We start from the raw sequence: 24,233 nt of genomic DNA, 5'->3' as shown, positions 1-24,233 counted from the left end.
TCACTTTTCACATGTCTAGTGTTTGGCTTCACTGCCTTTGACAAGTGGGATCTATCTATCATATATCACTATAAAATATGTGAGAAAATGTCCCCTCAAAACACATTTAAGAATTATTCTTGATCATATTGATTGCGAAGAGATGGCGCAACAAAAGAGAAACCATACCATTGCTCATCTACAACAACACATTAAAACAATACATAACGACAGTGTTATACATTTATTTTGTCATTTTATTTCATATTAACGTCCAGTCCGCTTTGTGTTCATATAATAGCCTTAGTTACAGTAGATTCATATTTACAACTGGAGAGATGATCAAATTAAAAGTAACTTAGTTACATTAGATACAAATTTACAACTAGAGAGATGATCAAATTAAAAGTAAGGCCGGGATTCAATCCGATCACTCTTTGTCATCTACTCACCTTTTAAAGGCAATGTTCCCGCGATCGCAGAAGACCGCATTCACGGCAAATTCTGTATATGTCGGCTCAATTGTTAATTACCTTTAAATGTCAAGCGTGCTACAACGCAGATCTAGCGCTGATCAGATTGAATCCTGGGACATCGGTCTGCACTGAAACTAGCTTAGCTTCGTGTCCAACTAATCAATCAAACTAAAATGGATCCAGTTATTTATTCCTCTAAAAAGAGATGAATGTTTGAGGACAATGAAAGTGGGATACCACCACAAACAATAATAGGATTAAACAAACATAAACAAATCTAGAGCTTAACCTGGCTCCTCACATTTCTTCCTTCAACTCCGAGTTCTGTTCTGGACAGCAGAGACAGACAAATATAACTGAGTGTGTCTTACTTTCTAACCGAATATTGTAACAGAATAAAAACCAAATATTTAAATACTAGAACACAGTTTGTAAACAAATTGCTAAAAATATCATAGAATAATATAACTCAGTCATAATCACATAAATAGTGTTTTTATCATAATGGCCAACCGTTCAGGCATTTGTTGGCCTACACATTGACACAAGCCTCTCTCTGCAGTTTAGGCAACATTTATGCAGTAGAGTTCAATCAACCCAATTCCCTATGTTCCTCCTCTTTACCCATTTACAAATTACTTTAGTAACTCGTATCTCTTCATCTGAAAATCCATTGAGATTCTGGACTCTTTATCTCTCTCTCTCTATCTCTCTCTATCTCTATGTAACAGAGTTGTATTTGTAACCTCCCTGCCAGCCTCTCAACACGCGTGACGCCCATCACACTCCTCTGAGTGTTTGTCTGTGTTTCTCAGCGTCAGACTCTCTTCATCTCACGGTCAGATGACTGATTCATCCCCTCAGTCTGTCCATCATTCAGACGTCTGTGTATATGACGTGATGTGGTTCCTATGTACCTAATCTATACATCTGAGAAGCTCGCTTCCATACTCTCAAAAGTGCTATGTAGAACAATTTGTCCCTGTAGAACCCTCTGGAACCCTCTGGAAAAGCTCCCAGATAGAACCAGGTCAGGTCAGACGAAACCCCTTTAGGTTCCAAATAGCAGCCTTTGAAGAGTTCTATTTGGAGAGTTCTATTTGGAACAAGAGGTTCTATGTGGAACCAAAAAAGGGTTCAGTATGATCTGAAAAGAGTTCAGTCTGGAACTCTGGACAATAGTGGTCGGCATCGCAGTCTCGTGAGACCGTAGATTTATTGTGTCTTGGAGTTAGGGCTAAGCGCAGCATCTGCTGTGACCATGAAGTCCAATCTGTGAGAGGAAGACTCGTGAAGTCCAATCTGTGAGAGGAAGACTCGTGAAGTCCAATCTGTGAGAGGAAGACTCGTGAAGTCCAATCTGTGAGAGGAAGACTCGTGAAGTCCAATCTGTGAGAGGAAGACTCGGCCACAGGGCGGCCCGGATGTTGTGGTGTCCTGACGTTCTTACCTCAGTCAGTGAGATCTAATGAAACTAGGATCAGATCCTTCCCTATACATTTCATTGTATTCATTATGACATAAACAAGTCAAACTGATCCTAGATCAGAACTCCTACTTTGAGACACTGTGGATACGGGCCCATATCTCAGTCTTTTGGGAAACATTCAACCCTGTTTTCTGTGGAGGGTAAAGAGGTGGGGCTTGTGGTGGTTGGGCCAGTGAACGTTTCTTACAAGTTGCTGTAGGAGGAAAAAAAACTTTCAGTAAAGTCACTGCTCCGAGAAATATTTAGGAGCCATGGAAACAAGTGCCAATTGTAACTGAGTCAATTATCCTGGCTAAATGAATCAACATGATTTATCCTCATCCTAAGGTACTGTGATAATCCATAGTAGGGGCATGTGGAGGTGTAGCAGACATGAGACGGTCATGGTTGCTCATGGTCACGTGATGCGGTAGCCCCGCTTGTGACTTCACAATAAGTGTTGGCCCTCAGACCATAGGGAATTTCCTCTTTGTCTAGTAGTTAAGATGTTGGTTTGTCATGTGGGAGACCAGGGTTCAAATCCTGCTGGGGACAGAGGCTTTCTGTGTTTTTCTCAGAATTGTTTAGGAGACACTGCAGCCTTTTATCTTGATTGGCTGGTGAAACTCTGTCACATGACACACCATGACGAATGTCAGCCGTGCGCAGCGGGCGGTAGTCCTATCGCCTCTCACCACAGAACATTGGCCGCCATTTTCTATTCATTTCCCATGATGAAATCGTTTCCGGGCTGATGATCTACTGCGCACGGCCAACACTGGTTATGGTGTGTCCTTGTGACAGACCTTTACCAACCTTGAAGGATTTAAGAACATTGTTGTGAAGGTTCTGTGTGGTTCAGTGTGGTTCTCAGAAGTTGCTGAAGATCTCCTGTTTCTTGCTCCAGTCCATAGGGGGCGCTCTCTTCTTGCCGTGTTGGGCCCTCTCTTTGGCCTCGGCTGCCGTGGGGCTCAGATGCAGTCCGCTGTCCAGGAACGGGTCCGAAACACGGCGCTCATAATCCTCAGGGACCTAGAGAGATACACGTACGCAGGCACACACACAGGTATTCAGACACACGTATTATTTGAGTATCTGAACTTTTTTCCCTGTATTTTAGTATTTTTAAAATACACAGCCCAAAACAAGTCATTTTATTTGAGTATTCTAATGGTTATTTGTAAAAACCAAATAGTCTACCAAATTGTATTTGAGAGTATTTTCAAATACTTATATCAAATACTATTTTCAAATACCTGAGTTAAATGTATGGGAGTGTATTTGAGTCAGTGTATTTGAGTATTTTCAAAATACATAAAAAATATTCAACTACTTGTCTTTTCAAATAAACTATATCTGAATACTTACTCTGAATGTATGTGAAAGTAACTGAGATATTTGATATAGTATTTGAACCCAGTTCTGCACATGTTACATACATGTTACATACATGTTACATACATGTTACATACATGTTACATATTACATACAACAAACCATAAACTAGCTACAGGATATATATACACACACACACACACACACACACACACACACACACACACACACACACACACACACACACACACACACACACACACACCTGAATGCTCATATCTGAGCTGCTGAATTCTGATTGGGTAGTCGAGCCACGTGAGTACTGGGATGCTGAGCTCCCATTGGTCTGTGAATTGGGCGAGCCGTTTGTGATTGGCGAGCCCATCAGGGTGACGTTGATGATTGGTGGATCCATTGGAGGGAGGTCAGTGGTTGAAGAGGGGGTGGGTGGGGCGCTGTCTGTCATTGGCTCGTCCACATAGACCTCTGGAACGCAGGAACAAACCACATGAGCAACTTGACAAAATCCTTCGAGATGAAGAGATGAATCCTTCAAACTGAAGTATGTTTGTGGTCATTAATGGGTTAGATGCAAATATTGATTTCTGTTCTTAAAAAGAGAGAGAGAGAAAAGAAAGACAGTCATCCTTTGACCTTTGACATGTGTGCTGGTGGGCGTGACCCCGAGCCTCTTGAACAGCTCGTCTGTTTCCGCGTCGACCACCAGGAGGCATGCCTCATCCCCCCCGCCACGTATAAACGACACCACCTCTGAGTGTCTCAATGCCTCGATGTTCACTCCATTCACCTGGGGAGGAGAGGAGGATGAATGAATGGGTGAATGTTATTAGCCATATTTAATATGCTTATAGAGTTTATAGAGCTGATTCAACCATTTGCCTCCATTTACCTGGGGAGGAGTAGTTTTACAGACAGACATTGGAAATAACAATTTGTTCTGACCTGCATGAATCTCTGTCGGGTATCCCTAATCTCTGATACATCTAGGACTGATTTTAAACTGGATTTGAAAATACTTGCTTTATTGCAAAATGTATATATTTTTTGTGTGTGTGTCAATTGTGACAAAAAATGTATGTATATGATTACTACCAAGTTGGTTTTTAGCAAATGACACAGAGCTGCAGTTACACAACCTGTCCAGCAGGTGGCACATGACTCCAGCCCCTGTGACTGGGATGGAAGCGAGAGAGAGAGAGAGAGAGAGAAGGCAGTGATCTGTAATCTGATTCGTTAAACTCCGTGGCAACTTTAATTTTGCATATCTCTCTCGCTCTCTCTCATCCTACACATTCCTACTGTGTCCTGAATCACACACAGACAAATGCACTCCCACTCTCCCTCCCTCCATCCCTCCCTCCATCTCTCCCTCCCACACTAACCCTACAGGGTAACCTAACCTGCCAAAGTCCATGTAATCAGCTCTTATCTAAGCTAATCTCATCTGTCTGTGTGTGTGTCTGAGGTAACACACACGAACACACACACACACACAGACTGTCTCTCTCTCTCTCTCGATCTGGCCCTACCTCCACCAGCCTGTCCCGGGGTCTGAGGTCTGCGTGTTGGGCGGGGGACCCGGGGTCCACGCTGCGTATGAACTGTCCTCGCCGTGTTCTGTCACTGTGCAGGTTGAACCCGTATCCCAGCTCCCCCTTCACCATGTGACACAGCCGGGGGAGGAGCTCCACCGTCGCCATGGGAAACTCTGTATCTAACGATGCTGTCTCCGATGGCAACTACAGAGAGAGAGACAGAGACAGAAAGAGAGAGAGAGGAAACACAATGAAAGAAAAAGTTTGACATTGTAATTTAAAATCTAAGTTCTAATTTGGTTCAGTAGTGGTGGAACGTAACTCAAGAGTATTCTGATGACAGCTTTGAGATTGAAGACCATAACAAACAGACAGTGAGTGAAGACCATAACAAACAGACAGTGAGTGAAGACCATAACAGACAGACAGTGAGTGAAGACCATAACAAACAGACAGTGAGTGAAGACCATAACAGACAGACAGTGAGTGAAGACCATAACAAACAGACAGTGAGTGAAGACCATAAGACAGACAGTGAGTGAAGACCATAACAAACAGACAGTGAGTGAAGACCATAACAGACAGACAGTGAGTGAAGACCATAAGACAGACAGTGAGTGAAGACCATAACAAACAGACAGTGAGTGAAGACCATAACAGACAGACAGTGAGTGAAGACCATAACAAACAGACATTGAGTGAAGACCATAACAAACAGACAGTGAGTGAAGACCATAACAGACAGACAGACAGTGAGTGAAGTTGTCAAAAGTTAAATCAGTAGCTATATAGATGTATATCTAAGTTATTAGTTCATCTGTTCCGATCTATTTCACTGAGACCCGACCGACCCTCCCTCCTTCCCTCAGGCCCAGGGAAAGGGATGGATGGATCTGCCAGTGGTCTTTGTGTCCCAAATGGCAACCTATTCCCTATATAGTGCACTACTTTAGACCAGGGCCTATAGGGTGCCTTTTGGGACAGAGTTGAAACAGGGATAATGTCATGGTAATGTGATCAGTCTTCTATAAGCGTGACCCAGTACTCTCTGTGTGACTCCACCAGAATACCTGGAAACACACACACACACCTACACACATACACAATGTGGATGTGTGTGTCGCTGTCTGTCACAGTTTGTGCCATGGCAACAAACCAGAACACCTTGACGACTGGATGTCATGGCTGACAGGGTGTTTAAGGTAAGTTGGAGTGTTAATGCCCCAGGACATGGGGGGGGGAAGACTTCTGATGTCTTGGTTGGCCTCTTCATGTCCTCCCTACACCAGCTAAATACAGAACCATATATACACTCTATATCTGTCTCTGTCCTAATCAACCAACCAACACACACCAGTCCCAAAACATATGTCTGGTTATAACATCAAACTGACCTCAAAAGCTCAAAGCCTGTCTATCTCCCTGGAGGGTATTTATTTGGGGGTCAACTGGGGAATATCTCTGAAGTCACAGTTTTCCATGGCAAGGAAGAGGAGGCTGAAGAGAAGGCTGAAGAGGAGGCTGAAGAGGAGGCTGAAGAGAAGGCTGAAGAGAAGGCTGAAGAGAAGGCTGAAGAGGAGGCTGAAGAGAAGGCTGAAGAGGAGGCTGAAGAGAAGGCTGAAGAGAAGGCTGAAGAGAAGGCTTAATAGGAGGCTGAAGAGAAGGCTGAAGAGAAGGCTGAAGAGAAGGCTGAAGAGGAGGCTGAAGAGGAGGCTAAAGAGGAGGCTGAAGAGGAGGCTGAAGAGAAGGCTGAAGAGGAGGCTGAAGAGGAGGCTGAAGAGGAGGCTGAGTCAGGATTAGATGTGTGATGAGGGTCAAGGTTAAATTAGTTTCCTGCAGCAACGGAATTAGAAGTCTAGATATTGGCTGTTGGAGTTGGAGGTGAAAGATCAGCCCGTAATAGATACCAGTAACCAGACAGTCAGATTGATCAGCCCGTAATAGATACCAGTAACCAGACAGTCAGATTGATCAGCCCGTAATAGATACCAGTAACCAGACAGTCAGATTGATCAGCCCGTAATAGATACCAGTAACCAGACAGTCAGATTGATCAGCCGGTAACCAGACAGTCAGTGTAACGGCTGTCGTAAGAGTGAGAGGACCAAGGCGCAGCGGGTTGCATGTTCATCATATTATTTATTGTGAACACGAGAAAAAACAAGAAAAACAGAGAACGACAGACCGACAGTTTCACAGGCTAAATAATAACAGCAGTGCGAAATACAACTACCCACAAATCCCCAGGTGAAAACAAGCATCTAATATATGACTCCCAATCAGGAACAACGACGTACAGCTGTTCCTGATCGGGAGCCACACAAACCACACAGAAATAGACAGACTAGAAAACCATAGAAAACCAACACTAGGCCAATTACTCAAACCCCAGACGACATAAACCAAACACCACTTAAATAACACACATAACCCGAACCATATGAAACAAATACCCCTCTGCCACGTCCTGACCAAATATAATACAATTACTCCCTCTGCTGGTCAGGATGTGACAGTCAGATTGATCAGCCGGTAACCAGACAGCCAGATTGATCAACCGGTAACCAGACAGCCAGATTGATCAACCGGTAACCAGACAGTCAGATTGATCAGCCGGTAACCAGACAGCCAGATTGATCAACCGGTAACCAGACAGTCAGATTGATCAACCGGTAACCAGACAGTCAGATTGATCAGCCGGTAACCAGACAGCCAGATTGATCAACCGGTAACCAGACAGTCAGATTGATCAACCGGTAACCAGACAGCCAGATTGATCAACCGGTAACCAGACAGCCAGATTGATCAGCCGGTAACCAGACAGTCAGATTGATCAACCGGTAACCAGACAGCCAGATTGATCAACCGGTAACCAGACAGTCAGATTGATCAGCCGGTAACCAGACAGCCAGATTGATCAACCGGTAACCAGACAGTCAGATTGATCAACCGGTAACCAGACAGTCAGATTGATCAGCCGGTAACCAGACAGTCAGATTGATCAACCGGTAACCAGACAGCCAGATTGATCAGCCGGTAACCAGACAGTCAGATTGATCAGCCGGTAACCAGACAGCCAGATTGATCAACCGGTAACCAGACAGCCAGATTGATCAACCGGTAACCAGACAGCCAGATTGATCAGCCAATACTGGAGCAGAGTGTTCCTATGATGATAACAGTCTGGTTATGTAATGCAATAAGGGCGTCTGCCAGGATAACACAATATGCTACGGAACAATGCACTCTGTGTGTGGGTGTGTGGGTGTGTCACAGAACAATGCACTTTGACTAGAGTATATCAGTCATCTGTGATAGACATAACATACGTAACATCACACAATGGAGTTGTATGGGACAATGTGTGTATGTGTGTGTGTGTGTGTGTGTGTGTGTGTCTGCAAACAAATGAAAAGCATTAGGCATAGAGGTGTTGACCATCACATGGTGAACTATTTATAGTTCTAGAAATTAATTTCAACAAATACACTGTCTCTGTAATCCCTCTAACTAAACCATACTGTCTCTGTAATCCCTCTAAACCATTCTGTCTCTGTAATCCCTCTAACTAAACCATTCTGTCTCTGTAATCCCTCTAACTAAACCATTCTGTCTCTGTAATCCCTCTAAACCATTCTGTCTCTGTAATCCCTCTAACTAAACCATACTGTCTCTGTAATCCCTCTAAACCATACTGTCTCTGTAATCCCTCTAAACCATTCTGTCTCTGTAATCCCTCTAACTAAACCATACTGTCTCTGTAATCCCTCTAAACCATTCTGTCTCTGTAATCCCTCTAAACCATACTGTCTCTGTAATCCCTCTAACTAAACCATACTGTCTCTGTAATCCCTCTAAACCATACTGTCTCTGTAATCCCTCTAACTAAACCATACTGTCTCTGTAATCCCTCTAAACCATACTGTCTCTGTAATCCCTCTAACTAAACCATACTGTCTCTGTAATCCCTCTAATTAAGTCATACTGTCTCTGTAATCCCTCTAACTAAACCATATTGTCTCTGTATCCCCTCTAACTAAACCATACTGTCTCTGTAATCCCTCTAACTAAACCATACTGTCTCTGTAATCCCTCTAACTAAACCATACTGTCTCTGTAATCCCTCTAAACCATACTGTCTCTGTAATCCCTCTAACTAAACCATACTGTCTCTGTAATCCCTCTAACTAAACCATATTGTCTCTGTAATCCCTCTAACTAAACCATTCTGTCTCTGTAATCCCTCTAACTAAACCATACTGTCTCTGTATCCCCTCTAACTAAACCATACGGTCTCTGTAATCCCTCTAACTAAACCATTCTGTCTCTGTAATCCCTCTAACTAAACCATTCTGTCTCTGTAATCCCTCTAAACCATTCTGTCTCTGTAATCCCTCTAACTAAGCCATACTGTCTCTGTAATCCCTCTAACTAAACCATACTGTCTCTGTAATCCCTCTAACTAAACCATTCTGTCTCTGTAATCCCTCTAAACCATTCTGTCTCTGTAATCCCTCTAAACCATACTGTCTCTGTAATCCCTCTAAACCATACTGTCTCTGTAATCCCTCTAACTAAACCATACTGTCTCTGTAATCCCTCTAACTAAACCATATTGTCTCTGTATCCCCTCTAACTAAGTCATACTGTCTCTGTAATCCCTCTAACTAAACCATATTGTCTCTGTATCCCCTCTAACTAAGTCATACTGTCTCTGTAATCCCTCTAAACCATACTGTCTCTGTAATCCCTCTAAACCATACTGTCTCTGTAATCCCTCTAACTAAACCATACTGTCTCTGTAATCCCTCTAACTAAACCATACTGTCTCTGTAATCCCTCTAACTAAACCATACTGTCTCTGTAATCCCTCTAACTAAACCATACTGTCTCTGTAATCCCTCTAAACCATACTGTCTCTGTAATCCCTCTAAACCATACTGTCTCTGTAATCCCTCTAACTAAACCATACTGTCTCTGTAATCCCTCTAACTAAACCATACTGTCTCTGTAATCCCTCTAAACCATACTGTCTCTGTAATCCCTCTAACTAAACCATACTGTCTCTGTAATCCCTCTAACTAAACCATACTGTCTCTGTAATCCCTCTAACTAAACCATACTGTCTCTGTAATCCCTCTAACTAAACCATACTGTCTCTGTAATCCCTCTAAACCATACTGTCTCTGTAATCCCTCTAAACCATACTGTCTCTGTATCCCCTCTAACTAAACCATACTGTCTCTGTAATCCCTCTAAACCATACTGTCTCTGTAATCCCTCTAACTAAGCCATACTGTCTCTGTAATCCCTCTAACTAAACCATACTGTCTCTGTAATCCCTCTAAACCATACTGTCTCTGTAATCCCTCTAACTAAACCATACTGTCTCTGTAATCCCTCTAAACCATTCTGTCTCTGTAATCCCTCTAACTAAACCATACTGTCTCTGTAATCCCTCTAACTAAACCATACTGTCTCTGTAATCCCTCTAACTAAACCATTCTGTCTCTGTAATCCCTCTAACTAAACCATACTGTCTCTGTAATCCCTCTAAACCATTCTGTCTCTGTAATCCCTCTAACTAAACCATACTGTCTCTGTAATCCCTCTAAACCATTCTGTCTCTGTAATCCCTCTAACTAAACCATACTGTCTCTGTAATCCCTCTAACTAAGCCATTCTGTCTCTGTAATCACTCTCACTAAGCCAACTTCCTACGGGTTTCAATCAGAGGCACATAGCACTTGCCATTTAAAAGTACTTTCTGATTGAGCTGAAATCTGCAGCGTTTATCGTGAATATGACCTCATTAACGGTAGTTCAATGCACTCGTCGCCAACATGCCATTTACAGTGCATTCGGAAAGTATTCAGATCCCTTGACTTTTTAAAACCTTTTGTTACGTTACAGCCTTATTCTATAATCCCCTCATCAATCTACACACAATACTCCATTATGACAAAGCAAAAACAGGTTCTTATACATTTTTGCAAATGTATTTAAAAAAAAAACTGAAATATTACATTTACATAAGTATTCAGAGCCTTTACTCAGTACTTTGTTGAAGCACCTTTGGCAGCGATTACAGCCTTGAGTCTTCTTGGGTATGATGCCACAAGCTTGGCACATCTGTATTTGGGGAGTTTCTCCCATTCTTCACTGCAGATCCTCTCAAGCTCTGTCAGGTTGGATGGGGAGTGTCGCTGCACAGATATTTTCAGGTCTCTCCAGAGATTTACATTTACATTTTAGTCATTTAGCAGACGCTCTTATCCAGAGCGACTTACATTTCATACATTTTTTTTTTCTGTGCTGGCCCCCCGTGGGAATCGAACCCACAACCCTGGCGTTGCAAACACCATACTCTACCAACTGAGCTACAAAACATACATGCACACTACCGTTCAAAAGTTGTCACACTTAGAAATGTCCTTATTTTTGAAAGAAAATTACATTTTTTGTCTATTAAAATGTCAACTTGATCAGAAATACAGTGTAGACATTGTTAACCTCTCTTGGGTAGGGGGCAGTATTTTGACGTCCAGATGAAGAAGGTGCCCAGAGTAAACTGCCTGCTACTCAGGCCCAGAAGCTAAGATTTACATTTACATTTTAGTCATTTAGCAGACGCTCTTATCCAGAGCAACTTACAGTAGCGAATGCATACATTTCATTTCATGCATTTTTTTTCTTGTTCTTTTTTTTGTACTGGCACCCCGTGGGAATCGAACCCACAACCCTGGCGTTCCACACACCATGCTGGCATTGCAAACACCATGCTCTACCAACTGAGCCTATTATATTAGGTATATTATTAGTAGATTTGGATAGAAAACACTCTGAAGTTTCTAAAACTGTTTGAATGATGTATGTGAGTATAACAGAACTCATATGGCAGGCAAAAACCTGAGAAAAGATCCAACCAGGAAGTGTGGAAATCTGAGGTTTGTAGTTTTTCAAGTGATTCCCTATCCAATATACAGTGTCTGTGGGGTCATTTTGCACTTCCTATGGCTTCCACTAGATGTCAACAGTCTTTAGAACGTTGTTTCATGCTTCTACTGTGAATGGGGAGAGAATAAGAGGTCTTGGAATCAGATGACTGAGAAAATGACATGAGCTCAGTGGCACGCTCCAGTGAGAGTTAGCTGTGTTCCTTTTCCTTTTTGAAGACAAAGGAATCGTCCGGTTGGAATATTATGGAAGATTTATGATAAAAACATCCTAAAGATTGATTCTACACATCATTTGACATGTTTCTACGAATTGTAATATGACTTTTCGTCTGAACAAACTGCGCAAGCACAGTGCATTTGGATTACTCGACTGAACGCGCGAACAAAAAGGAGGTATTTGGACATAAATATGGACTTTATCGAAACAAATGAACATTTATTGTGGAACTGGGATTCCTGGGAGTGCATTCCGATGAAGATCATCAAAGGTAAGTGAATATTTTAATATTATTTCTGAGTTTTGTTGACTCCATAAAATGGCGGGTTTGGTTTTGTGACTGAGCGCCGTACTCAGATTATTGCAAAGTGTGCTTTCACTGTAAAGCTTTTTTGAAATCTGACACAGCGGTTGCATTAAGGAGAAGTGTATCTATAATTCTTTGAATAACAGTTGAATATTTTATCAACGTTTATGATGAGTATTTCTGTAAATTGATGTGCTCATTCACCGGAAGTTTTGGGAGGCAAAACATATCTGAACATTACACACACCAATGTAAAATTGGGTTTTTGGATATAAATATGAACTTTATCGAGCAAAACATACATGTATTGTGTAACATAAAGTCCTATGAGTGCCATCTGATGAAGATCATCAAAGGTTAGTAATTAATTTTAGATGTATTTCTGGTTTTTGTGACGCCTCTCCTTGCTTGGAAAATGGGTGTGTGGTTTTTCTTGTCTAGGTGCTGTCCTAACATAATCTAATGCTATGCTTTCGCCGTAAAGCCTTTTTGAAATCAGACAGTGTGGTTAGATTAATGAGAAGATTATCTTTAAAATGGTGTATAATACTTGTATGTGTGAGAAATTTGAATCATGAGATTTTTGTTGTTTTGAATTTGGTGCTCTGCTATTTCACTGGCTGTTGGCGAGGTGCGACGCTACCTTCCCACATACCCTAGAGAAGTTAATGTTGTAAATGACTATTGTAACTGGAAACTGCTGATTGTTTATAGAATATCTACATTGGCGTACAGAGGCCCATTATCAGCAACCATCAATCCTGTGTTCCAATGGCACGTTGTGTTAGCTAATCCAAGTTAGTAATTTTAAAAAGGCTAATTGATCATTAGAAAACCCTTTTGCAATTATGTTAGCACAGCTGAAAACTGTTGTTCTGATTAAAGAAGCAACAAAACTGGCCATCTTTAGACGAGTTGAGTATCTGGAGCATTAGCATTTGTGGGTTCGATTACAGGCTCAAAATGGCTAGAAACAAAGAACTTTCTTCTGAAACTCGTCAGTCTATTCTTGTTCTGAGAAATGAAGGCTATTCCATGCGAGAAATTGTCAAGAAACTGAAGATCTTGTACAATGCTGTGTACTACTCCCTTCACAGAACAGCGCAAACTGGCTGTAACCAGAATAGAAAGAGGAGTGGGAGGCCCCGGTGCACAACTGAGCAAGAAGACAAATACATTAGTGTCTAGTTTGAGAAACAGATGCCTCACAAGTCCTCAACTGACAGCTTCATTAAATAGTACCCGCAAAACGCAAGTCTCAATGTCAACAGTGAAGAGGTGACTCCAGGATGCTGGCCTTCTAGGCAGAGTTGCAAAGAAAAAGCCATATCTCAGATTGGCCAATAAAAAGAAAAGATTAAGATGGGCAAAAGAACACAGATACTGGACAGAGGAACTCTGGGAATTCATATGTAACTCTGTGTTGTTGTATGTTGTCAAACTGCTTTGCTTTATCTTGGCCAGGTCGCAATTGTAAATGAGAACTTGTTCTCAACTTGCCTACCTGGTTAAATAAAGATGAAATAATAAATAAATAAATAAATATGCTCCTGGGAATTCAAGCTACTAATAAAGCTATACTTTATTACTATAATAAATGGAAAATCTAAATACAAATGACATATTTTCTCAGGCATTTATTTTGTCGATGTATCGAAACCATACCGTGAGTTTTGTGAACCGTTAAACTCATGGTGCGGTACGATACCGTGACACCACTGTACCGTTCGGGATGGTTTTGATACATCGACTATACACACACACTACCCGTCAAAAGTTTTAGAACACCTACTTATTCAAGGGTTTTTATTTTTACTATTTTCTACATTGCAGAATAATAGTGAAGACATCAAAACTATGAAATAACACATATGGAATCATGTAGTAACCACAAAAGTGTTAAACAAATCAAAATGTATTTTATATTTGAGATTCTTCAAAGTAGCCACCCATTGCCTCGACAGCCTTGCACATGCTTGGCACTCTCTCAACCAGCATCATGAGGTAGTTACCTGGAATGCATTTCAATTAACAGGTGTGTCTTGTTAAAAGTTAATTTGGGGAATTTCTTTCTTTCTTAATGTGTTTGAGCCAATCAGTTGTGTTGTGACAAGGTAGGGGTGGTATACAGAAGATAGCCCTATTTGGTAAAAGACCAAGTCCATATTATGGCAAGATCAGCTCAAATAAGCAAAGAGAAATGACAGTCCATCATTACTTTAAAGACATGAAGGTCAGTCAATGCGGAACATTTCAAGAACTTTGAAAGTTTCCTGTGGCAGTCCCAAAAACCAACAAGTGCTATGATGAAAATGGCTCCCGCCACAGGAAAGGAAGAAACAGAGTTACCTCTGCTGCAAAGGATAAGTTCATCAGAGTTACCAGCCTCAGAAATTGCAGCCCAAATAAATGCTTCAGAGTTCAAGGCACATCTCAACATCAACTGTTCAGAGGAGACTAAGTGATTTTTTTTATTTTACCTTTATTTAACTACCGTAAATTCTGGACTATAAGCCGCAACTTTTTTCCAACGTTTTGAACATCGCGGCTTAAACAATGACGCGGCTAATATATGAATTTTTCCCGCTTTCAATTAAAAAAATAAAAATAAATAACATTCTGTGACGTGCTCAGTTTTTTGGCGGCATGAAGCTTTCAGACCAATGAAATTGCCGAACGGGTTAAGGTCAAACAACTTTTATGTTTAATGTTTAGATTAAATCGAGCGCTCTCAAACTTCCCATCATTCTGATTACGGTAGTCATTTTGTCACCCTCATCATGGCAAAGACACGGAGAAATGCATATGATGCAGCTTTCAAGTTGAAGGCGATTGATCTGGCTGTTGGAAAAGGAAATAGAGCTGCTGCACGGGAGCTTGGTCTTAATGAGTCGATGATAAGACGTTGGAAACAGCAGCGTGAGGAATTGACTCAGTGCAAAAAGACAACTAAAGCTTACTGCTAAATTTTAATTTTTTGTTACAAGCCGTGTTTCGTTAAAGCCTATTTATTTTTGGTACAAGCCGTGTTTCGTTAAAGCCTATTTATTTTTGTTACAAGCCGTGTTTCGTTAAAGCCTGTGTAAAGTTCATTTGTTTCAATGTACCGGTAGGCACCTGTGGCTTATAGACATGTGCGGCTGCATGGGTTCAAAATATATATATTTTTTTAATTCAGTGGGTGTGGCTTATATTCAGGTGCGCTTAATAGTCCGGAAATTACGGTAAGAAAAAATTCTTATTTACAATGACGGCCTAGGAACAGTGGGTTAACTGCCTTGTTCAGGGGCAGAACGACAGATTTGACCTTGTCAGCTCGGGTATTCGATCTAGTAACCTTTCGGTTACTGGCCCAACGCTCTAACCACTAGGCTACCTGCCACCACTAGGCTACCTGCCGCCCCCAGGCCTTCATGGTCGAATTTCTGCAAAGAAACCACTACTAAAGGACACCAGTAAGAAGAAGAGACTTGCTTGGGCCAAGAAACACGAGACCGGTGACAATCTGTCCTTTGGGCTGATGAGTCCCAATTGAAGATTTTTGGTTCCTACTGCCGTGTCTTTGTGAGACGCAGAGTAGGTGAACGGATAATCTCTGCATGGGTTTGGAATGAGTTTGACCGTAGAGTGAAGGGAAAAGCAGCCAGCAAGCGCTCAGCATATGTGGGAACTTCTTCAAGACTGTTGGAAAAACATTCCAGGTGAAGCTGGTTGACAGAATGCAAAGAGTGTGCAAAGCTGTCATCAAGGCAAAGGGTGGCTACCTTGAAAAATCCCGAATCTATAACACTTGTTTGGTTACTACATGATTCCACATATGACAATAGTTCCTCAATGTATTTAAAAAAAATTAAAAATCCCAGCACTACTTGACTTTTACTGAAATAGGTGACAGTACTGTTTATATATTAGGTGCTTCCCTATACTGTTGATCTGATATTCTATAAGAGGAATAGCAGCTCCACTATACTGTCGATCTGATATTCTATAAGAGGAACAGGATGTGGATATGAAAACCATAACCGGCAAGCAGATTGGTAGAAATGGTCAAATAAATTGGCATTGGCTAACGGTAGCTAGGCTAGGGGTTAAAGGTTACATTTAGGAGTCAGGTTAAAGGGGATTGGGGTTAAGGTTAAATTTAAGAGTTAGGTTAAAGGGATTGGGGAAGGGTTAGCTAACATGCTAAGCAGCTAGGTGGCTAACGTAAGCTAGGCTAGGGGTTAAAGGTTACATGTAGGAGTCAGGTTAAAGGGGATTGGGGAAGGGTTAGCTAACATTCTAAGCAGTTGTAAAGTAGCAACCTAGGCGTTTGTGTTTACATCAATAAATGCTCTCTTCTCTAGACTTTCATTTTTTGTTTTGAGAGAAAAGGGGTTCCATCCTTCCTGGTATTGGATCTTTCAGGGCTAAAGTAGGGGGATGGGTTGGTATTGGATCCTTCAGGGCTAAAGTAGGGGGATGGGTTGGTATTGGATCCTTCAGGGCTAAAGTAGTGGGATCGGCTGGTATTGGACCCCTCAGGGCTAAAGTAGTGGGATGGGCTGGTATTGGATCCCTCAGGGCTAAAGTAGGGGGATGGGCTGGTATTGGATCCCTCAGGGCTAAAGTAGTGGGATGGGATGGGCTGGTATTGGACCCCTCAGGGCTAAAGTAGTGGGATGGGCTGGTATTGGACCCTTCAAGGCTAAAGTAGTGGGATGGGCTGGTATTGGACCCTTCAAGGCTAAAGTAGTGGGATGGGCTGGTATTGGACCCCTCAGGGCTAAAGTAGTGGGATCGGCTGGTATTGGATCCCTCAGGGCTAAAGTAGTGGGATGGGCTGGTATTGGACCCTTCAAGGCTAAAGTAGTGGGATGGGCTGGTATTGGACCCTTCAGGGCTAAAGTAGTGGGATGGGATGGGCTGGTATTGGATCCCTCAGGGCTAAAGTAGTGGGATGGGATGGGTTGGTATTGGATCCTTCAGGGCTAAAGTAGTGGGATGGGCTGGTATTGGACCCCTCAGGGCTAAAGTAGTGGGATGGGCTGGTATTGGACCCTTCAAGGCTAAAGTAGTGGGATGGGATGGGCTGGTATTGGACCCTTCAGGGCTAAAGTAGTGGGATGGGATGGGCTGGTATTGGACCCCTCAGGGCTAAAGTAGTGGGATGGGCTGGTATTGGACCCTTCAAGGCTAAAGTAGTGGGATGGGATGGGATGGTATTGGACCCTTCAGGGCTAAAGTAGTGGGATGGGCTGGTATTGGACCCCTCAGGGCTAAAGTAGTGGGATGGGATGGGCTGGTATTGGACCCTTCAGGGCTAAAGTAGTGGGATGGGATGGGCTGGTATTGGACCTCTCAGGGCTAAAGTAGTGGGATGGGCTGGTATTGGACCCTTCAAGGCTAAAGTAGTGGGATGGGATGGGCTGGTATTGGACCCTTCAGGGCTAAAGTAGTGGGATGGGCTGGTATTGGACCACTCAGGGCTAAAGTAGTGGGATGGGATGGGCTGGTATTGGACCCTTCAGGGCTAAAGTAGTGGGATGGGCTGGTATTGGATCCCTCAGGGCTAAAGTAGTGGGATTGGCTGGTATTGGATCCCTCAGGGCTAAAGTAGTGGGATCGGCTGGTATTGGATCCCTCAGGGCTAAAGTAGTGGGATGGGCTGGTATTGGATCCCTCAGGGCTAAAGTAGTGGGATGGGCTGGTATTGGATCCTTCAGGGCTAAAGTAGTGGGATGGGATGGGCTGGTATTCGATCCCTCAGGGCTAAAGTAGTGGGATGGGCTGGTATTGGATTCTTCAGGGCTAAAGTAGTGGGATGGGCTGGTATTGGATCCTTCAGGGCTAAAGTAGTGGGATGGGCTGGTATTGGATTCTTCAGGGCTACAACAAAACATAAGGCCGTTTTGATAGTGGGAGTGTGACTGTGTTACCTTGCCCTTTAATTCAACAACTGCAGTGTGAGATTGTGTTTTTAAAGACAGTACTTACTGTGAGATGTTAGATCGGGTTCAAGTCCGGGCTCTGGCTGGGCCACACAAGGACATTCAGAGACTTGTCCCGAAGCCACTCCTGCGTTGTCTTGGCTGTGTGCTTAGGGTTGTTGTCCTGTTGGAAGGTGAACCTTCGCCCCAGTCTGAGGTCCTAAGCGCTCTGGAGCAGGTTTTCATCAAGGATCTCTCTGTACATTGCTATGTTCATCTTTCTCTCGATCCTGACTAGTCTCCCAGTCCCTGCCGCTGAAAAACATCCCCACAGCATGATGATGCCACTACCATGCTTCACCGTAGGGATGGTGCCAGGTTTCCTCCAGATGTGATGCTTGGCATTCAGGCCAAAGAGTTCAATCTTGGTTTCATCAGACCAGAGAATCTTGTTTCTCATGGTCTGAGAGTCTTTAGGTGCTTTTTGGCAAACTCCAAGTGGGCTGTCATGTGCCTTTTACTGAGGAGTGGCTTCCGTCTGGCCACTCTACCATAAAGGCCTGATTGGTGGAGTGCTGCAGAGATGGTTGTCCTTCTGGAAGGTTCTCCCATCTCCACAGAGGAACTCTGGAGCTCTGTCAATTTCGAGTCTCATAGCAAAGGGTCTGAATACTTATGTAAATAAGGTATTTCTGTTTTCGCTTTGTCATTATCGGGTATTGTGTGTAGATAGATTATTTATTTATTATTTATTTATTTTATTTATTTCACCTTGATGAGGTAAAACATGTATTGAATCAATTTTATAATAAGGCTGTAATGTAACAAACACCTTGAAAAAGTCAATACTTTTTCTTTTTTTGAATACTTTCCGAATGCACTGTAGATGTGAACTAGGCCACAGACAGGGGAACATGGATATAGCAACACGTGTGTGTGTCTGTCTGTGCTACCAGTCTGTTAAACAACGCCCTTCCTCCTGCTTCATTTCATCTCAGAGTGTATTGTAGAAGCTACAGTACAGTATGTATGTCATCTGATAGGGCTGCATCAGTTCACCAGTAGTGACGCAACACCCTTCACACCTCCACAGGTAGGCCTACAGGGTGAAGAACATGCAAACAGGAGACAAAAGGGGAGAGGATGTGTGTGTGTGTGTGTGTGTGTGTGTGTGTGTGTGTGTGTGTGTGTGTGTGTGTGTGTGTGTGTGTGTGTGTGTGTGTGTGTGTGTGTGTGTGTGTGTGTGTGTGTGTGTGTGTGTGTGTGTCGACAGAGAATGAGCAAGAAAAGGAGGAAGGGGGAAGAAATATCTGCTCAGTTTGAATACCTGTAGAATGCTGGGCCACCCACCACAGTTTGAATACCTGTAGAATGCTGGGCCACCCACCACAGTTTGAATACCTGTAGAATGCAGGGCCACCAACCACAGTTTGAATACCTGTAGAATGCTGGGCCACTCACCACAGTTTGAATACCTGTAGAATGCTGGGCCACTCACCACAGTTTGAATGCCTGTAGAATGTTGGGCCACCCACCACAGTTTGAATACCTGTAGAATGCTAACCCTAACCCACCACAGTTTGAATACCTGTAGAATGCTGGGCCACCCACCACAGTTTGAATACCTGTAGAATGCTGGGCCACCCACCACAGTTTGAATACCTGCAGAATGCTAACCCTAACCCACCACAGTTTGAATACCTGTAGAATGTTGGGCCACCCACCACAGTTTGAATACCTGTAGAATGCTAACCCTAACCCACCACAGTTTGAATACCTGTAGAATGCTGGGCCACCCACCACAGTTTGAATGCCTGTAGAATTTTGGGCCACCCACCACAGTTTGAATACCTGTAGAATGCTAACCCTAACCCACCACAGTTTGAATACCTGTAGAATGCTGGGCCACCCACCACAGTTTGAATACCTGTAGAATGCTGGGCCACCCACCACAGTTTGAATACCTGTAGAATGCTGGGCCACCCACCACAGTTTGAATACTGTAGAACGCTAACCCTAACCCACCACCATATTCCCTATTTAGTGCAATACTTTTGACCAGGGTCCATAGGTTAAAAGTAGTGCACTATATAAGGATTAGTGATGTGTAGTTCGTGAACGATTCCTTCTATTTGAACAACTCTTTTTACTGACTCGAGAGTCATGATTCGTTTTTCTGAGTGACTTGTTCATTTTAGTCGGTCGTTTGACCTGCTTGTGCTGGCTGCAATGAGTCCTAAAGGTGCATGAAAAGCCCGTTTCTGCTTGATCTGAAGGCTCTGTATAAAGGGTGACACAAAAGCGGAGCCTCCAGAGGCAAAATTGAGCTCCATCCCGCATCGATGTTGTAACAATGTGGAGGGCTCCATATAGCTTTGCATTGACACAGGGGCGGAAATCCCGGGGGGGAAGGGGGACACACGACCCCCCCATCCTGGGAAAAATATGATTTGTCCCCCCCAATATATCATTGAAACATAACTATGTAATTTAAATTATATTAATAATACGCAATGAAAGCAATTGTGCTGATTATAGACACTTAATAGCGTGTTTTTAAGTTTCAAAAGATTGCGACCCCCCCCACACTTTGCCTCACAATGGTTTGATCCACTGCCAGTTCCTTAGCTTGCTAGGTAACGTAGAGGTCGTATCTACTGTCTGAAAGGCACTCAATGCACGTAACTGACGTGAGGTTAATCCAGTCAATCGCACACACACACTAGCTGAATATGCAGAGCTAGCGCGCAAATATTAACTATTAAGCTAGCTAGTACCTATTCCATTTATGTGGCCTCGTCAAAGATGGAATCTTTGCTATCGTCAATTTATTCCAAGATCAGCATGCATGTAAGTTAGTGCTTCAAAGTCACTGTGATAAGGTTAGCGATAAACTGAAATCCAAACTGAACAGAACTACACTCTCTTCTACCATTGTCTTAAATATATTTAATGGTCTCGTTGCAAAAGCTAAATTGTTGCAAGGGAACTTTTATTTATATATTTTATTTCACCTTTATTTAACCCGGGTAGCAAAGATTATAGCAAACACCACTGAATTGGTGCTCGCTAGCTTTGCAAATTCAGCTGTTGTTGGAAGCCAGCCAATATGAAACAAACGATTAAAATTACAAAAGGTTGCAGCATATGTTGTGTAAATGGTGAACTCATACAGCTGTCAACTCTTGTCACTGCAATCCGTTTCACATTTGCTAGCTACCTTTTAGATCGAAGCCCATATAGTATGATAGAAGATAAGATGATTGAAGCCCATATCCTACTGTAAATAACCTACATACTGTATGTGTGTAGCCAACCAGGTAGAAAAATGGCAGAAAAATGGCAGAAAAAAGACGGACATCAGAGTATTTTTCAGTACACCAAAACGCAAAGTAAGAACCCTAGTAGCCTAATATCTCAAAGACTAGTTGATAAAATGTTCATAAGAAAGAAATGAAATTCTAATGGAAATGTTTCACAATGATGTCATTAGGCAGAGCAGGCAACAGATGGCACACAGACAGCAGAGTTGGGGACAGATATGCAGGGACAGACTGGCAGAGACAGGGAGTCTCAGGTAAGTTTGTTGAGTCTTTGTTTGGCAACATTATGAAAGGTTCTCAATTTTTTTTACTTGTAAAATAGGAACATAATTGGAAAATGCCATGGATACCCCCACTCTCAACTTAAACTGGTGACTGAACTAAGATTTGTTAAAGGCAATGGTATTGCTGTTGTGATTAGTTGTGTAGTTTTGGGTACCGGTAGTTAGGAGTACGGCAAACATCTTATTTCTTTGGTTCCTCAATATACATTTACCATATTACAACGTAGGCTATGTGTTACAGGACTACTTTTGGTGTCCCCCTCAGGAATTGCTCTTGTGAAAATGTAATGTAATTGTCCCCTCCAAAGTTTATATCAGATTTTCGCCCCTGCATTGACATGATTGGTTGAAGGTAGGTCTGGGTGGGAGCTCCTGTATAAACGCAAACTCACTTCCTTCACAACAGCTGAAGAAGTATGAGTTCCCTGACTTTTACAGAGTCTGTATCACCGTAAGTGCTGCACGGCCAATGCAGACACTGACCAGGCAGCGGCTCTAACACAGGCTCCTTTGGCTCAGCGGCTGGAGTTTATATCTCAGTGCTCTAACCACCAACTATCTGTCATATTTACGCGCAGGAAAATAGATCATGAGAAGAAACCTACATGTTTAGAACTGAAAAGGTGCAAGAATTAATGCCATTAATGGATTATTGAATGTTTTGATGGACACCGTTTTGTAGAACCAAAACATACACCGCCTCTGCTCAACAAACTCAATAACTAATCTTTCTGGGGAGGCTGCAGTTCGCGAACGACTTTACCACCTTGCCCGGCTACCCAGACTACTTGCTCCGGTCCAAACGCTATGCCACGCCTATGGACGTTACTTCTCCGCAATGAGAAAGTATGTAGCGAAAGACAGAGCAGCGGAAGAGTCGTCAGGCTACCAATCACCCGGCAGTCAAGCAATGCATTCCGCCACGAGTCGTTCACAATCTAGTCCGGTTTCAAATGTATCAATAAATAATCGTACTTGTATGCCTAGCAATCAACAAAAGTACATTGTTTAAAGCACACGTTTACAAATCTCAGCCACAAATGACCGCTCCAATAAGCCCCCTATGGTGAACTAGATGATTGTAGAATCATGACTGTTTCGAGTTTTCTATTCGCCGGTAACGGGGCCTGCGAACTCTGAGCATTACTGCCTCAAATGAATGAAATATTAGTTATTTTGATTAAAAGATCTTAGTTAGTAAAAACAGCCAAACATCCCATCACTATAACAGGGATCTTTAGTTTTGGGGATTTGGGGTCCTAAAGGACAAGGGTTTGGACCGGAGCCTGACCAGATGATCAAAGGAACAACAAAGCACTGAGGTTCTAAAGGACATTATGACACCTGAGATCTTTGGAGAAAAAAAACCCTGTATCCTTTTAAATATCTCTGTACATGGACACAAACCAGTTTTAAATGTAGCAGATTGTGATTGGGTTATATTGTCACCTTGGGAACAGAGAGGCTTGAAGTTAGCAGAGCGACACAAAAGTATTGAGAGTATTTTTTGCTGACATGTCAAAAAGGGGTGGTGAGTGATGGGTGCTATGAGAACAGGTACCATGGACAGACTGTGTGTATCTGACCTGCTCTGGTCCATGGACAGACTGTGTATCTGACCTGCTCTAGTCCATGGACAGACTGTGTATCTGACCTGCTCTAGTCCATGGACAGACTGTGTGTATCTGACCTGCTCTAGTCCATGGACAGACTGTGTGTATCTGACCTGCTCTAGTCCATGGACAGACTGTGTGTATCTGACCTGCTCTAGTCCATGGACAGACTGTGTGTATCTGACCTGCTCTAGTCCATGGACAGACTGTGTATCTGACCTGCTCTGGTCCATGGACAGACTGTGTGTATCTGACCTGCTCTGGTCCATGGACAGACTGTGTGTATCTGACCTGCTCTGGTCCATGGACAGACTGTGTGTATGTGACCTGCTCTAGTCCATGGACAGACTGTGTGTATGTGACCTGCTCTGGTCCATGGACAGACTGTGTATCTGACCTGCTCTGGTCCATGGACAGACTGTGTATCTGACCTGCTCTAGTCCATGGACAGACTGTGTGTATGTGACCTGCTCTGGTCCATGGACAGACTGTGTATCTGACCTGCTCTAGTCCATGGACAGACTGTGTATCTGACCTGCTCTAGTCCATGGACAGACTGTGTATCTGACCTGCTCTGGTCCATGGACAGACTGTGTATCTGACCTGCTCTGGTCCATGGACAGACTGTGTGTAACTGACCTGCTCTGGTCCATGGACAGACTGTGTGTATCTGACCTGCTCTGGTCCATTGACAGACTGTGTGTATCTGACCTGCTCTGGTCCATTGACAGACTGTGTGTATCTGACCTGCTCTGGTCCATGGACAGACTGTGTGTATCTGACCTGCTCTGGTCCATGGACAGACTG

At 43.0% G+C, this 24,233-nt stretch overlaps 1 protein-coding gene across 1 annotated transcript in view; it reads right to left on the bottom strand.

The window, feature by feature from the left end:
- Positions 1-208: 208 nt before the first annotated feature.
- The window catches only part of LOC115147618 (Na(+)/H(+) exchange regulatory cofactor NHE-RF2), a 33,025-nt gene continuing 9,000 nt past the window's right edge, over positions 209-24,233 (bottom strand). The window contains exons 3-6 of the mRNA XM_029689894.1: positions 4,809-5,018; positions 3,913-4,066; positions 3,524-3,744; positions 209-2,955 (exon numbers count right to left, since the gene is read on the bottom strand). Of these exons, the coding sequence (XP_029545754.1) occupies positions 2,794-2,955; positions 3,524-3,744; positions 3,913-4,066; positions 4,809-5,018 (747 nt within the window). The 3' untranslated portion in view covers positions 209-2,793. The remainder of the gene's footprint in view (positions 2,956-3,523; positions 3,745-3,912; positions 4,067-4,808; positions 5,019-24,233) is intronic.

The sequence above is a fragment of the Salmo trutta genome, chromosome 14 (assembly GCF_901001165.1).
Source record: "Salmo trutta chromosome 14, fSalTru1.1, whole genome shotgun sequence".
NCBI classification, from domain to species: Eukaryota; Metazoa; Chordata; class Actinopteri; order Salmoniformes; family Salmonidae; genus Salmo; species Salmo trutta.
The sequence above is the reverse complement of the archived record's forward strand: the minus strand, read 5'-3'. Positions and strand labels throughout refer to the sequence as shown.